This window comes from Monodelphis domestica, chromosome 5 (genome assembly GCF_027887165.1).
Source record: "Monodelphis domestica isolate mMonDom1 chromosome 5, mMonDom1.pri, whole genome shotgun sequence".
Classification (NCBI taxonomy): Eukaryota; Metazoa; Chordata; class Mammalia; order Didelphimorphia; family Didelphidae; genus Monodelphis; species Monodelphis domestica.
Genome location: NC_077231.1, coordinates 34,856,572 through 34,873,239, shown reverse-complemented (window position 1 = coordinate 34,873,239; position 16,668 = coordinate 34,856,572). Strand labels below are relative to the sequence as shown.

Here is a 16,668-nt window from a genome sequence, read left to right as displayed (position 1 = left end):
TTTGTGTGTGTTTTGGGTTGGGGAGTACGAGGCCCTGCCAAGGAGTAGAATTGAGGTGAAAGAGCATTGCAATAAAGTGAACATAGGTATTAAAAATTAAATGATGACTGTCCCCAGTTTCAGAATCCACTGGGGGTCTTGGACACATCCACTGAGAATAAGGGGAAGATTACTGTACAGTACTATATAATAATGTACAATGGACTTTATTTTCCTGTGTTTAATGCTGGTAATGCCTCAGTGTGTGTTTAATTTACCAATTAAGCTTCATTATACCTATGTATATGCACAAGAAAATAATTCCCATTAGAGTCAGAAGGTGTTCACTGATATCTGTGGTTTCAGCCATCCATGGTAGGTCTTGGAGCATAAATCCCTGGGAATACAGGCATGCCACTAAAGTATCAGCCTTTACTTCTCTCCATCAAAGCCACTGGAATCCCCACACTTCGACCCTAACATAAAAGTCTGGGTATATAAGAAAGGTAGAAATGAGGCACCAAAGAGAAAAAAGATAGGCACCCTGGATAGATCAAATCCACATCAAAGACATAAATGTTGGAGCTACCAATTGGGAGAACATGAAAGAATTGAAAAAGAGGATTTCCAAGACATGGAAAAAAGATCTCAGACTTTCTTAATACTAAAAAAATGAGGAGGAAAACCCTGAAGCTTGGAGTCATGAAAAGGACTTGGCATTTTCAGAAAGTCCATCTAGCCTGTTCTCTTCTTGACCAGCTCTAGACCCAAGCCACTATCTAAATAATCTGCAGTTATGGTGGCTGAGAAGCAGCAAATGATAGAGAGGATGCTGCGAATTGCACAGTGGATTAGATTTTAGTCCATAGACTTTACTCTGATTAGTGATGTTCAAAGGGTGTGATCTTGGTCCAGGAACCAACAGGTGCACGTGTGTGCTGAAGAAGCCGAATCATATCAGGCACTCATACCAGAATAGTTAGAGTGCTTCTTGTGTAGGCAAGGACTTGGAAACAAAGTAGATGGCTCCCAGTGAGGGGAATGACTAGACAAATTGGGGTGTATAGGGCAAAGGAGTTGAGAGAAAGGGAAGAGTCGAGGAGAACATGGAGGCAACAAGCTTGGGCGACCGAGAGCAAGGTGGTTCCCCTGGACAATAACAGAGATGTAAAGGGGAAGGTTTGGAGAGAAATATAATACCCCTGCCACTGTGTGACCTTGGGCAAGCTATAGAATCTCTTTACATGTATTTTCTTTTCTGTAAATTGAAGGACTTGCTTTGTCTCGGAGAAAAACCCAGAAAACATTCTTCATTAGCCTTGACAGAGAGCTGGAGAGATTAGAGAGATAGATATTGTCAGACCTGATTATAGAATTGGTCATCTTTCCAGAATGGTTTTTCCTTTGTAATAAGAGAGGATTTAATGTCAAGGAGTAGATTTTTATCTAGAAATTATGATGTTAAAAAAGGGTTTTTGTATTATTTCATTTTGTTGGAAAAACAGTTTGAACTAGATAATCTCTACAATCTTCTAACTCTTAACTTTATAATACCATGAACTAGTCAAAATTATTTTCCACCTTTTATTTGAGCTCTTAATATAATTTTAAAGCAAAAAGATACATTCCATAATATAACACTGAGGACCAAAGAAGAAAATCTTTAGATTTTATACTTTACTATCGTTACAAAGGCATTTCTTTATTGCAGAGATCCTCAAATGTGGAGAGCTGTTGTTGGAGTCAATAATCTTTACCAACATCCTCAGACGTCTAAGAAAATAAAGATTGATACAATCATTATCCACCCGCACTTTATCTCCGAAAAATATGTAAATGATATAGCCCTTTTTCATTTAAAAAGAAAAGTGAATTTTAATAACTATATTCAGCCTATCTGCCTACCGTTCTTTGATTTTCTGGTAAACCTGACGAGAAGAACAAGGTGCTTCATAAGCGGTTGGGGCCGAACAAAAGAAAAAGGTAAATATTGACTTTACCAAGATAATGATCCTTTGCCCATATGTGTTTGATTCATAGCAGCAGTGACGGAAAAGAAGTCTAGGGCTGAGCAGAGATGGTGGTTAACTTACATGCTCTGGAGGACTTCAAAGACCCTTGCGGATGTCATGTAAAGGTGGGATCTAAGGGGTTCGTTGTTATCCAGCTGTTGGTTCTAGAAGACCAGGCAGGCGCTTGTACTCCTTTTACAGAATTCATAAAGGGGCAAAGCAATTACATGCTATTCCAACAGCTCCAATTCAGACCTATTCAAACAAGGTCCTAAAGTGGGAAGTGGGAGCATCCAGGTGGATCAGTGAATGGATGGAGAGCCAGGACTAGAGATAGGAGGTCCTGGGTTCAAATTTGGCCTCAGAAATTTCCCAGTTGTAGGACCCTGGGCAAGTCACGTAACCTCCATTGCTTGTCTTTTACTGCTCTTCTACCTTGAAACCAATATACAGTATAACCTCCAAGATAGAAGGTAAAGGTTGTTTTTTTTTTTTAAGTGGGAAATGAACAGAGGAAAAGGCATTCAATTTATTTTATTTTTAAATTTTCTGAGGTTAAATTTGAACCTAGGACTTCCCTTTGTCAGGACTGGCTCTTTATCCATTAAGCCATGTAACTATCCCCAAGGTAGTCAGCTTAGTTGACCTATTGCTAATGAAGTTTCTACTCGGTGAGGAGACCTGCTAAGTGTGGGACCCTGGGCAAGTAGCAGCCTCTTAGTGCTCCAGGCAGCTCGCTCCTATTCTGAGTTATAGAGCAGGCTAACTAATGTGTGTTGGTAGAAAGAATTTCAATTCCTTTATTCGGGGTTCTCCACACTGATGAAATAATAGGGGAAACAAAAGCAAAAAGGAAATTCTTCCTGCCCTCAAGGAATTTACTTTCTATTGAGGCACCGACTATATCAGGTTCTCAGATTAGTAAATACAAAGTAAATGGATACCAGGAGGAAGCATGATATAGTAGACAGAACACTTTGGGGAGTCTGAGGACTTGGGTTCAGTTCCCAGACCTTCCACTTACGATCTATGTGACACTGAACAATTTACTTAATTTTCCTCAAACGTAATTTCCTCATTTATAAATTGCGAGGCAGCTTGGTATAGAGATAGAGCATTTGACTAGGTGGTTGGAAGACTGGGGTTCAAATCTCACCTCAGATATTTCATTAACTTGCATTAACTTTTTTAAGACTCGGTTTTCTCATCTTCACATGGGGAATTAGACCCAAGAACTTTGCAGGTCCCTTTAGCTCAGGTTAACAGGAAAACTAAAGGAAAGAATTTATTTAACCAAGGAAATATAGAAAGAACTCATAACCAATCCCTTGGCAGTTAACACTCTCTTACCCTTCAACAGTTATCTGTAAAATTCTTCCAGAACTACCCCGGAGTCAGTATTGCAAGATTCTTAACCTTGGGTTCATGAACTTATTTAAAAATTTTTTGATAACTGTATTCAGTTTAATTGGTCTCCTTTCTAATCCTGTATATTTTATTTTTATTCATTTAGCATTATTCTGGAAAGAGTTCCATATGCTTTCCTAAAGGCCAAAGGGGCCAGGACCCCAAAAGGCCAAAGATCCCTGTTTAGTGGGAAATAGGTAGAGATATCTAGCAAGAAATGGGTTGTAGCAAGGGAAGGAAATTTTTTCAGTAGCTTCAGTCAATGTTTTCTTTCTTGTTTACTCTATGTAGTGTGATATGAGTCTATTGCTGGCTGCTTAGTGGATCACTTGACCATTCTCTTTTAAAATGTTTTTTTAATAATTTCTCAGTAATTTCCAAGCATCTTTAATCTAGGCACGAAGAGTGAATTTTCAAAGTTGCTAGTATCAGCTGTCTTTGAAGAAATAAAGTGTAGCTCATGGGTGCCCCCTGTAGATTTTTTAAGTTGGATCAGTGGTGGGAATTGGTCCTTCCATGATGACTGGCCCGTTATCTTGCTTCGTTCACCCTCTTCTTTCTATTGCTTCCCTTATTCTAGTTGAAATAAGCCCAATTGCTTGGAATTGTCCTCATTGGTGGAACACAGAATCCTGGGAGTGCCTCACTGCTCATGTTCTCCTGGCAAGAAAAATGGATAAGATTTCAATCTGATGTTTGATACATTCACCAGTCCATGGGATTTAGTGGGCCCCCTTTAATACTATTGCTAAAAATTTAAAGTAGGATTGAAAACAATGCTTTCTTCTTGGGCAATACTTTGGAAAGAAAGTCTGTGAGATGGCAAAGTTCTGACTTAAAAATCACCAAAATTCCTAATCACCTCAATGTTTTGTTATAGGTTGGTATTCTTCTTATTTGCAAGAAGCAGAAGTTCATTACATTCCTCGAAACATCTGCAATAGTAAAGAAAGCTATGATGAGACTGTTCCATACACTTCATTTTGTGCAGGAGAAGAAGCTGGGACCGTAGATACTTGCATGGTGAGGTTCAACAACTTTCCTTTAAAATGTGGTCAAACGATGTGATCGCTGCCTATAAAGGCTACTAAAGGCTTTAAGTCTGCCAGGGATCTAAACTTGCCTTCCCTTTGATAGTGTACGTAGCTAAGGTCTGTCTTGCCTACTGGGAGCTGGCATTTGTTCACTTACTTTTCTTTTAAAAACTTACCTTTCATCTTAGAATCAGTACTATGTATTGGCTCCAAGGCAGAAGAACAGTAAGAGCGAGGTAATGGGGTTGTGACTTGCCCAGAGTCATATAACTAGGAAGTATCTGAGACCTCATTTTGAACCCAGGACCTACATCCCATCACTGGAACTGGCTCTCAATCTACTGAGCTACCTAGCTGTCTTCTCACCATGGATTTTTAGCCCTGATTTTCAGGGCAAAAGGAATGAGTAGAGGCAGCTGCCAGGATGGAACACAAACAGAATCATGGGGTTGTAAGTGATTTGAGAGTGATACCTGAGCTCTGTCCTTGAAGCTTAGTTCTCTGGTTCAGAAATTCCTTCTGTCCTCTTTGAAATGGTACATTTTGGGGGGGACACATTTTGCCTTATAAAACAATCATTTCCCATTCTGATCCCTCCACTAAACCTTCCCTTGTGACTAAAACAAAACACAAAACATTGGAGTAAAAATATCTGCTATAGAGATTGTGTTTGGCAATGCATGTAATATTCTGACCTAGAAGTTTTCCATTTCTCTGCTGTGAAAGAGAAGGCATGTTTCACATTTACTCCTCCAGAAACTTCATTGTTTTACTAATTATTCAGAACTGGATTTCCTTTTCATATCTCTTCATTCAGATTGTTGCTATTGTGTGTTCTGCTTACTTCAGCAGAGCATATAAATCTTATCATGTTTATCAGAATTCTTTAACTTTCCCCCCTAATTTCAATAATATTCCATTATGTGCACATATACATATAATATTCTACTATGCATATATACCTATAGTTTTTCTGATTGTTTCCCAACTTTTTTTGTTTCTAGCACAACTGCCCAGAAATGAAATTTCGGGATCAAAGGGGCAGACAGTTTAGTTACTTTTTCTTCCTGATTCCAAATTGAAAGCCATATCATTTGAACTACTTCATAATTCCATCAGTGGAGAGCATTAATGTTGCCACAGTTTCTCCAGCATTGAGTATTCCCATCTTTTCTCATCTTTGTCATTTTGCATGATCTTGGGTAAAACCTCCAGAATTCTTGCAAATGCTTTTCTCTTAGTGATTTGGACCTTGTTTTGATATGGTCGGTTGCACTTTGCAGTTTTTTCACTTGAGAACAGCTCACGTTTCAAATGAAATGGAAAAGTGAGATTCGTGTTGATTGAATGGAGGAAGTGATCATAATGGTTACTAATTTAACCTATCCATGAAAAGAATTTTCACACTAACATACTCAACAAGAGATAGTTCAGCTTTGAAGAGTTGAACACTTCCTTTCCCATCTTTTGTATAATTCTAATAGGAAGTTTTTTCTAACTTCTAGCCTCTCTTGCAATGTCTGCCCTTCATTTCTTCTAGGGGCAACAGAATAAATTTAATCTCTACATTGCATGACAGTTCTTCAGATACCTGAAGACATTTATAATGTCACCCCTAAACCTTCTCTTCTCCAGGCTAGGAATCTCTATTATCTCAACTGATCCTCATATTCAATAGATTCAAGGTCTTTAGATATCCTGGTTGTTCTCCTGTGGATATTCTAGCTTATCAATATCCTTTCTTTTTTTAAACCCTTGTCTTCCATCTTGGAATCAATAGTGTGTATTAGTTCCAAGGCAGAAGAACAGTAAGGGCTAGGCATTGGGAGTTAAGTGACTAACCCAGGGTCACACAGCTGGGAAGTGTCTGAGGCCAGATTTGAACCTAGGACTTCCTGTTTCTAAGTAGGCCTGGGTCTCAATCCACTGAGCCACCCAGCTGCCCCCTTATCAATATTCTTTTTAAAATTATGATACTCAGAACTACATCAGATGAGGTCCAATAAGGATGTAACACCAACTACCCCATCCCCTACTGCCTGAGAAGTCCAGGTATATTATATGTCACTCCTTCTCCAGGGTTCTCTGGAACTCTTAAAGGATTAGGAGTGTCTAGGCTATTTGTTAGCCCCCACCAATGGTGTTTCCCCATTGTATGGGCTATAGGCTTCCCAGGACTCCAGTTACATTAGCTACTAATAGTCAGATTAGCTTTGACAAAGGAATATTTATTTCAAACTATAATATAAAACTATAATATAAAAATTATAATATCAAGCCATATCAAACTATGATATAAAAAACAAATATACAAACATACTTGTCCCAGACTATGGGAGACATAATCCTTCTTCCCCCCCTTATTCTTCAGTGGGAAGGGAAGAGAATTAGGTTCATAGCTTAATTTGGTTCCCATTAAGCATAGTCTCAGTTCAAATCCAAAATGGCCCTTGGGCTTGAGTCTCAGAAACTTTGACTTCTCAAAGTTTCTATGCCACACCTTTGCCATCCCAGATTCAAGGTCACCAAGCCTCAAACTCCCAAATCCCATGAGGATCATCTGAAACTGAGGAGAACCCAGAACACAAACAAACATCTGCAGGTCCACTTCTCTGAGCCAGGTTAAAAGGGAAACAATAAGAGAAGTCCTTCTGCTCTCATCAGGTCAGTCTATAGTATCCTAACTGAGGAACTTTAGCCCCTGGATGCAGTAGATAAGGATTCCAAAAAGAACTCAGCACAAAGAACAATAGGAAAAAAAAGAGCTGCAAAAAAAGGATCAGGTGGTTTGGTCCTTCCAGTTTTAAAGGTGAAGGCAGTCAGTGGAAGGAGGCTACCCCTGCTCATGTGGTAGAAGATAAAGAGAACTCCATGCAGGCCATCTGTACATGTTCCATGGCTCCTCCTTATTAGGAAGCCTGGACATGTCCAGTTCAGCTCAGGTTATAAGGTCAAAGTACAATGGAGCCATCCCTATTCTTAAAAGCTGTGCCTTTCTTATAGAAGCCCAAGATCATATTAGTTCATTCAATGGCTCCTTTGGAGGTTAAAGTCTAGTGATGGCAAACCCTTGGCAAGACATTTTTCAAAGTCCCTGCTCCTTTGCCCAGCAGCCCAATGGGAGCACACAGGGGGTAAGGTGGGCAGCTGGCAGAGCTGGAAGGCAGTGGAGTGCTCCAATCACTCCTCTGCCCTTCTTTATACTGGTTGAGAACATTCCTCACTTTGCCCAACTCAGCAGCCCAATGGGAATGCTTCCTTCTTCTCCAGTGTGGGATAAGGTGTGTGTGTGTGGGGGGGGGCAGGGCATGCCCTGCAATCAGGGAGGGGCACATCACATGGTCTGGCTTGAGGGGGCAGGCATGGCACTCAGTGTGGGGGTGAGGGATGGGGGCAGGGCCAGGGACTCCATCTCTAAAAGGTTCTCCACCACTTATGTTATAGTCCATTAAAACATTCAGATACTTTCAGAAGACCCATTTAACAATGACTCTCCCACTTTACACAAGTGAAGTTGGTTTTTATATCCCAATGTGAAACACTAAATTTAACATATTTGAATTTTCTCCTATTAGATTCAGTGCGGTGGCCTGTTGAGATCTTTTGAAACTCTGACTTTACCATCAGAGTTACTAATAGGGAAACTAATGTTTAACTTAGTTAACTTTCCCAGATCTGTGTCATTTGTAAATTTGATAAACATGACATCTTTGCATTGGCATAAGTCAAGCACAGATCCTTGGGGCAGTCTGCTGGAGGTCCTTTGCAACCCTGACTTTGAAACAAAAATAGAAATGAAATTTCTAGATTAAAGGAATTGGATAGACTCTTTGACTCTAACCACCAGCTACTTTTGAATCTCTCAAATTCTGAACTAGAAGAATATGAGCTATTTTACCCAAAGCTAAGGAAACTATTTCTATAGCATTTCCTTCATCTCCTTGTTTGGTAATCCTGTCACCAAAGAACATAATCTATTTTGGACATGAGAGGTTGGTTCTTTATAATCACATCTTCCCTTTCTAGATGTTCAGTGACTATTTCTTTAAAAATCTATTCTAGAATATTTCCATGAATTAAAATCAAATTCACTGGCCTATAATTTTCAGACTACGTTTCTACAACATGTGTGCCCTCTTCCATTCTTGGGGTGCATTTCTTGTTTTCCATGTTCTTTCAGATATGGGCAGTGATTTGGTAGACATGTCAGTAGCCAAGGCTGTAGTTCATCTGAACTAGTTGATTTGAATTCTTTAATGGAAGTGAAGGTCTCTCTCCAGTTTGTTCAACTGATCCTTATATTGGAGGGACTCAGAGACCTTTGCTTTCCTGCTTGTTCTCTTCCTGATTTTTCTTGGCCGTCAGTTCTCTGGAAATATCATTCTTGTTTTGTCATATCTGAAAACGAAAAGCATATCCACTTGGACAGAGAAAACAAAAATAAAGCAGCTTTGACTTCTTTCCATTGCCAGGGACAGGACCATTCCCATTCACACTGAGCAAGTTTCCTATTCCTTCTTTGACTCTCCTTTTCATTATGATATAGCTATAAAAAACACTTTTCCTTGTCCTTGTCCTTATCCTTAGCCTTCCTCCCTTTCCCTTCCCATAGAACAAAAATTTATTTTTTTAAGAGAAACTGATGTAAATATAGAAATAATTAACTAATTCACTTAGACTTTAAGAAGAAAGAATGGTCAAATAATGGAAAATCATAACATGGTCTCATATATTTTTATACTATATATTTCACATATAGGTCATATATAGTCTCAAAGCTTAAATACAATTAGCTGCATAGTCTACTCAATGAGAGGGTAAACAGAAAATATATGATTAGTAGAAAAATTGGGCACAACTGTTATGAGTAGTTGTAAACTGGGAATAAATTTAAAATGTATGCTTTAATTATATAGATATGGAGTGTAATATTATAGATATTCTAATTTTCCTGTGACTTAAAGAAAACTTGAAAAATTTTACTGATATCATCTGGAGAACTTTTTATCTTTCTTGCTAGGGTGACAGTGGTGGACCTTTCATGTGCTATATTCCAGAATCTAAAAGATATTTCCTAATGGGAATTACTAGTTTTGGATTTGGCTGTGGCAAAAAAAATTTTCCTGGAATTTATACTGAAGTACAGTTCTACAAAATGTGGGTGAACAACATTTTGCTTCTAGCAGCTGCCAAAGCCACACATAAAGTTACTACTTTACAAGGAAATACATCGATAATTATGGTTTTCATTATTCTACTAATGTTTACATAAAACAGCACTAATTTTGTATTGAAACTATTATTATTCGTCTCTTAACTGGACAAAAGTGACAATTATTCATTCTTTGATGAATTAACTGTTCTCCAGTTCTCATGCCAAAAATTTTTGTTGATGTAAAAGGCATGTTTCAAAATTTAACACTGAATCACATTATTTCTTTGGGCATGTGTGAGTTGATTAATTTATTATATATGATAATACTTTATATTTTGAATATCTTTCCCAGTGTTTATATCAAACATGCTATGTAAACATGTCCTTTATAATAAAAACAAGAATCTCAAGTGTCTATAATAGAAATTATAGTTTCTCATTTAAAAATATTTTTATGAAATTTATTTGAATATTTTTAGTGTTTTCCTAAAAATGAGATTCTTTTGCCTACTTTATAAGGCCCTTTCATGTTTTATAAATTTTCCAAAAATATTGTTTTTTGGGGGGGTTTCCAAAGCATATTTTAAAAGATAAAGGTTTACTCATTACTTTAATTTTGGATAAAGCCAGTTGCTTAATATAATTGTCAGTTATACAAGCTTGGATTTGAGTATTCTCTGAGAGGAGAGAGATTTGCTCTAGAAATATTGTCAGGATACTGTAAACATTTTTTTTAAACCTCTACCTTACTATATATATTGGTTCCAAGGCAGAAGAACAGTAAGGACTAGGCAATGGGGGTTAAGTGACTTGCCTAGGGTCACCCAGTTAGGAAGTATCTGAGACCAGATTTGAATCCAGGACTTCCTGTCTCTGGGCCTGACTCTCAATCCACTGAGCTACTCAACTGCCCCCAATACTATATATGACCTGGATTTATCCCAAATCCATTCCTTTAGTTTTTCTCTGGTATCAAGGTTCTCAGACAATTTAACAAGGAAGAGCACACACGACTTTCCCAAAGACTCTGGAAGCACAAGGTAACACCAATGTAGATCGGTAGGGAAAATGATTCTTTGACTTCAGGTTGTTCCATCTTGTCACCGGACACTTTCTTCTCAGAAGTCAACATATTCTTTGTCAAGTTTTTTGGTAGATCATATGTTTGCATATTTTTATATATTATACTTGTGAATAAATTTCTAATTTAGATTATAATTTTGAAGCTAGAAATCATCTAATACAACTCCCTAATTTTACTGATAAGGAAATGGAAGCCATGAAGTTCGGCCAGTCAGGAAATAAGCAGAATCATTGATCTTGAGCCAAGTCTACAAGTTCTTTCAGTGCCCTAGAATATATATGGATTATTTGGGATTGCTGATTTGGAATGGTTTGCAAATTATATTAAATAAGTAATATTACATGGTAGCATGGATAGAGTCCCCAATCTGGAGTCAGGAAGGCTCATCTTCCTGAGTTCAAGTCTATCTTCTAACATTACTAGCTGTTTGACCCTGAGCAAGTCACTTAACCCTGTTTGCCTCAGTTTCCTCATCTGTAGAATGAGCTGGAGAAGGAAATAGCAATCTAGTCCACTAGCTTTGCCAAGAAAACCTCAAATGGGTCACAAAGAATCAGACATAAATGAAACAATGAAACATAAAAACAAAGCAATATTATTTAGAATGTTCAGAGCTAATTTTTTCTACATCATTCATTAATTGGAAGGTCTAGTCACCTGAATTCCTGATATACTTCAATATAAATCTCCAATCTAATATGTCCAGAAGTCTGTGGCAAGAGACAGGTATTTTAAACTAAGCCTTGATTAGAAATGTAAGCTTTTAAGGGGTGGGGAAGTATGTAAAAAACTTCTCTGTACACATTATGTCAAGCATCACCCAAGGTCTCTACTTCAGAGAGCCTTCCACTTGTTATGGCCAAATCACAATGGAAAATTGTCATATATATAATATATTAAATATACTCCTTTGCTATGGCTACCTGTGGGGCATCGTGGTGATGAAGTGGTTAGAGCACTATGCATGAAGTCAGAAGAAGAGCACTACCTCAATTCAAATCTGTCTTCAGACGCAAACTAGCTATGTGACGCTGGCCAAGTCACTTAACCTTCATCTTAATTCCCTCATCTGTAAACGAGGCTAATAACACCCTCCTCTCCTGGGTGTTTTGAGGACCCAATGAATTAATAAAGTACAAGCAATGGAAAAGCATAGCATGGTTCTATATATTGTCATTAAAGCTTAAATCCAATCAGCTGCGTATTCCACCTATTAATAAGTACTTCTTTGGCTAACCAAAAAAAACAAAACAAAAAACGTTTGAATGGCCTTTGGGTTTTTGTTTCATTACAAATTCAAACATAAACTTTCAGAGGATGAGTCTTACCAGGTCCAACCGAGAACATCAACATTGCCTGGTACATAGTTCACGTTTAAGAAATACTGATTGTTGATTATGTAACTGGGATATGACAGGAAAACTCGAGCCCTCCTCATCTGAGGCCACTGAGTGACCCATAACTGGATCATTATTGTTTTAGGAGATGATGTTAGGAAAATGAGTCTCTAGTTGGTCTAGGACTAAAGTCCACATTGTGGCCAGCCCATACAACATCAAGGATCTGAAGAATCCACAGCAGCAGTAGATGAGATAGGGACTATCTGGTGTCTGTGCTTCATTTAGACATGAACTTGGTAGAACCAGTGCTATGTAGAAACTGAGTCTCATCTCCCTAGAGACAGAGGTGACATAAGGAGAAGGTGCTCTCTTTTTGGGGGGAAATATTTGTTCTGTTCTTGTTTTATCATCATAGTAAACACACCTTTGTAAAAAATTAATTGATGTTAATTGGTAAATGGAAAGGGTATGTTATTCCACTAACAACTGAGAGGGAAACACACCAGAATGTAGACAAGCCAATAGGATTGGAGAAAGACCCTATATGGATATCCCTGGAACCCTGATGTACTAGATGTAGCCAGCTTCATTCTGAGAGACTGAGTCCAGAATCATTACTAGAATTGTTTTTTTGTTTGTTTTAAAAGACATTTATTTTGGCAGAACAAAATGTTGTTTTAAAAAGCTCTCTCAGGACTTCTGGGTAAGCATGGCAGCAATCTAGACGTGGGATGCTTCCTCTCCTCAGCACTGTGAAGATTGGATTTAGCTATCTCCTGACTGTAACAATGAAGGTACTTAACTCTTACTTTATAGTGAAACTAGACCTTTAAGCTACAATCTATTTTTAGACCTTACTACAAAAAGGTTAAGTAACTAACAAAAGGTAAACTTAAAGAAGTGTTAAGTAACTCAATAAGATATAATCTAACCAAAGAAGATAAGAACTAAAGAATGGACAGTCCTGGAGAAAAGTGTCTGATGTGATTGGTAGATGTGAAAATTTAGAGGAGAGGACACAAGAGTAAACGATCTATAAAAGAGGACGAAAAGTTCAGATTGGGATATTCATTTTGAGAATATAATTCGTTTGGACATTTCGAGCACTGACTCAGAAGAGCAACTGGAAGACCAACATCCAGACTTCTTTAAGACTGTCACAGTTGGTGAGTGAAAAGCTAACTTAGTGACCCTGCTTTTCTGGAGGCATGAAGCCTCCAGGAAAAGCCCAAACTTCTTGAGAATCTCTTCCCCTGGCTGGGACTTAGAAATTCTAACTAGAAACCAGAGTTTTTTCTCTCTCTCTCATTTCTTAATTTCTTTCCTCTATATTAATTAAAATCACCATACATTTCCAGCTGACTTGGGTATTTTTATTTGGGATATTCCCTGGTGACCAAAGTTAATTTAGATTACATCACAACCGTAAAATTATCCTTACAGCACCCGCTGATATAGACTACCTCAAAAGACCAAAACACCTAAATTCACAAGAACAAAGGGACTCTACAGTAGGGCGCAGCATTGAAGTTGTGTGGCATTTCCACACTATAAGGGGGTAAAAAAAGCTCCCACCCAAACATGAGCTGATCTACACTCCCCCACCCCACGTATGGAGCAAGAGTCAGAGCTAGCGTGCGTCAGAATCAGCAAGTGAGTGAGGGACACCTCTGGAGTGAGCAAGGGGCACCTCTAGGTCCTTGGGAGCTGACTAAAACCACCAAGGACCTACCCCTGAGAGCAGCTACACCTGAAATCCTGGCAGGCTGGGGATCCCAGACGTTGGGCACTCTCGGGAAGGTATTTGAGAGTTTGCCTCAGGCAAAATCCTTGCTCCTTAACTCCATACACAGAAAACTTGCCCTTCTCACTCAGATTTCTGACTAAAAAGGGAAGGAAAAACCTCCACAGTGATGGTAAATTGTGCACAGGAGCAACAAACACCCTCTAAGGAAAAAAAAAAGGCATTGACCCTTGAAAAGTTTTAAGGAGGAAAAACTCAGACTACAGAGGAAATACGGGAGGAAATTCAAACAAAGTCAAAACCTTCCAAAAAATGGAAATTGTCCATAAACTCTGGGAAAATTTAAATTGGAGCTTATCAAAAAGATGGAAGCCTTCTAGCAGAAAAATGGGAAATAGTTCAAAGAGAAAATCAAAAGATTATAGTAGAAAATCAAAAGATTAAAGCAGAAAACCAGGCCTTACAGGCCAGAATTGAGCAACTGGAAACCAATGATCTTGCAAAGCAACAAGAATTAATAAAGCAAAGTCAAAAGACTGACAAAATAGAAAAATAAAATATCTCACTGAGAAGATGACAGATCAGGAAAACAGAGCAAGGAGAAACAATTTGAGAATCATTGGACTACCTGAAAAGCCAGAAATAAACAGAAATCTTGACATCATACTACAGGAAACTATCCAAGAAAACTGCCTTGAAGTTCTTGAACAAGGGGGGGGGATAGACATTGGAAGAGTTCATAGAACACCCTCTACACTAAATCCCCAAAAGACATCTCCCAGGAATGTAATTGCCAAAGTCCAGCACTCCCAAGCTAAGGAGAAAATTATACAAGAAGCCAAAAAGAGACAATTCAGATACCAAGGAGCACCAATCAGGATCACACAAGACCTGGCAGCTTCTACATTAAAGGACCACCAGACTTGGAACATGATAGTCAGAAAGGCAAGAGAATTGGGTCTTCAACCGAGGATCACCTTTCCATCAAAACTGACTATATACTTCCAGGGGAAAGTATCGGCATTCAACAAAATAGAAGATTTCCAAGTATTTGTAAAGAAAAGACCAGAACTAAGTGGAAAGTTTGTTATCCAAACACAAAGATCAAAAGAAACATGAAAAGGTAAATAAAAAAGAGAGGGAAAAGGGTAAAATTTTTTTTATTCAAATTCTCTTCTTTAAGGGCTACAAATACATCAACTTACATATATACATATATATATATATACATATATATGGGGGAAATATTATTTGTAACTCAAAATTTGTATTCATTATGATATTAATTAGAAGAATCACTCATAGGAAGAAATTGGGGCATTAAGAACTATAAGATGATATGCAAAAAAAGAAAAAGAGTGGAGGGGAATTGAAGATGGCCCCAAGAGATACTTGAAGAAATAAAATAAATAGGTTAATCTTTATCACACAAAGATACACATGGGAAGGGGAGAGGAAGAATACTCTTATAAGAAGGAGAGGAAGAGAGTGATAATAGGTAACACTTAAACCTTACTCTCAGTGAAATCAATTCTGAGAAGGAAGAGCATCTAGATCCATTGGGATCTTGAATTCTATCTTAACATACAGTGTAAGTGAGAAGGGAAAACTAAGGGGGATAGGGGAGAGGGAGTACAAAGAGGGGGGAGGGAACTTAACAGACCCTAAAAAAATAAGAAGGGAACAAAAAGGGAGGGGCCAGAAAGGGAAGCATATTAAGGGAGGGGATTAGGGGGATTGATTAAAAGTAAACCACTGGTTTAAAAGTATATAGCAAAAGAAGAAAGTACAGAAGTAGGGAAGGATAGCAAAATGCTGGAGAATTCACAAGTGACAATCATAACTTTGAACATGAATGGGATGAACTCTCCCATAAAATGTAAATGAATAGGAGAGTGGATTAGAATCCAAAATCCTACCATATGTTGTCTACAAGACACACACCTGAGGCAGATAGATACTCACAAGGTTAGAATTAAAGATTGGAGCAAGACCTATTGGGCCTCAACTGATAGAAAAAAGGCAGGAGTTGCAATCATGATAACTGACAAAGCCAAAGTAAAAATAGATCTGATTAAAAGGGATAGGGAAGGTAAATATATCCTGATAAAAGGGAATATAGACAATGAGGAAATATCAGTAATCAACATGTATGCACCAAATAGTATAGCATCCAAATTTCTAAAGGAGAAACTAGTGGAATTGAAGGAGGAAATAGATAATAAAGCTATACTAGTGGGAGACCTGAACCTACCACTATCAAATTTAGATAAATCAAATTAAAAAATAAATAAGAAAGAGGTAAAAGAGGTGAATGAAATCTTGGAAAAAATGGAGTTAATAGACATATGGAGAAAAATAAATAGGGACAAAAAAGAATACACCTTTTCAGCAACACATGGTACATTCACAAAGATTGACCATGTACTAGGTCATGAAAACATGGCAACCAAATTCAGAAAAGCAGAAATAATAAATGCAACCTTTTCAGAACATAATGCAATAAAAATAATGATCAGTAAGGGTACATGGAGCACCTAATCAAAAATTAATTGGAACTTAAATAATATGATTCTCCAAAATTGGTTACTTAGAGAATCATAAAAACCATTAATTTCATTGAAGAAAATTACAATGATGAGACATCTTTTCAATATCTATGGGATACAGCCAAAGCAGTACTCAGGGGAAAATTTATATCTTTGAGTTCATATATTAACAAATTAGGGAGGGCAGAAATCAATGAATTGAACATGCAAATCAAAAAACTTGAAAGCGAACAAATTAAACCCCCCCAGAAGAAAACTAAATTAGAGAACCTAAAAATTAAGGGAGAAATTAATAAAATCAAAAGTGAAAGAATTATTAAACTAATAAATAAGACCAGAAGCTGGTGTTTTGAAAAAGCAAACA

The 16,668-nt window shown here is 37.7% G+C and overlaps 1 protein-coding gene across 1 annotated transcript in view; it reads left to right on the top strand.

Annotated features, from left to right (window-relative positions):
• Positions 1 to 10,013, top strand: part of LOC100023397 (transmembrane serine protease 12) — a 36,151-nt gene extending 26,138 nt beyond the window's left edge. Inside the window, exons 5-7 of the mRNA XM_056800623.1 lie at positions 1,691 to 1,962; positions 4,279 to 4,421; positions 9,453 to 10,013. Of these exons, the coding sequence (XP_056656601.1) occupies positions 1,691 to 1,962; positions 4,279 to 4,421; positions 9,453 to 9,704 (667 nt within the window). The 3' untranslated portion in view covers positions 9,705 to 10,013. The remainder of the gene's footprint in view (positions 1 to 1,690; positions 1,963 to 4,278; positions 4,422 to 9,452) is intronic.
• The last annotated feature ends 6,655 nt before the right edge of the window (positions 10,014 to 16,668 follow it).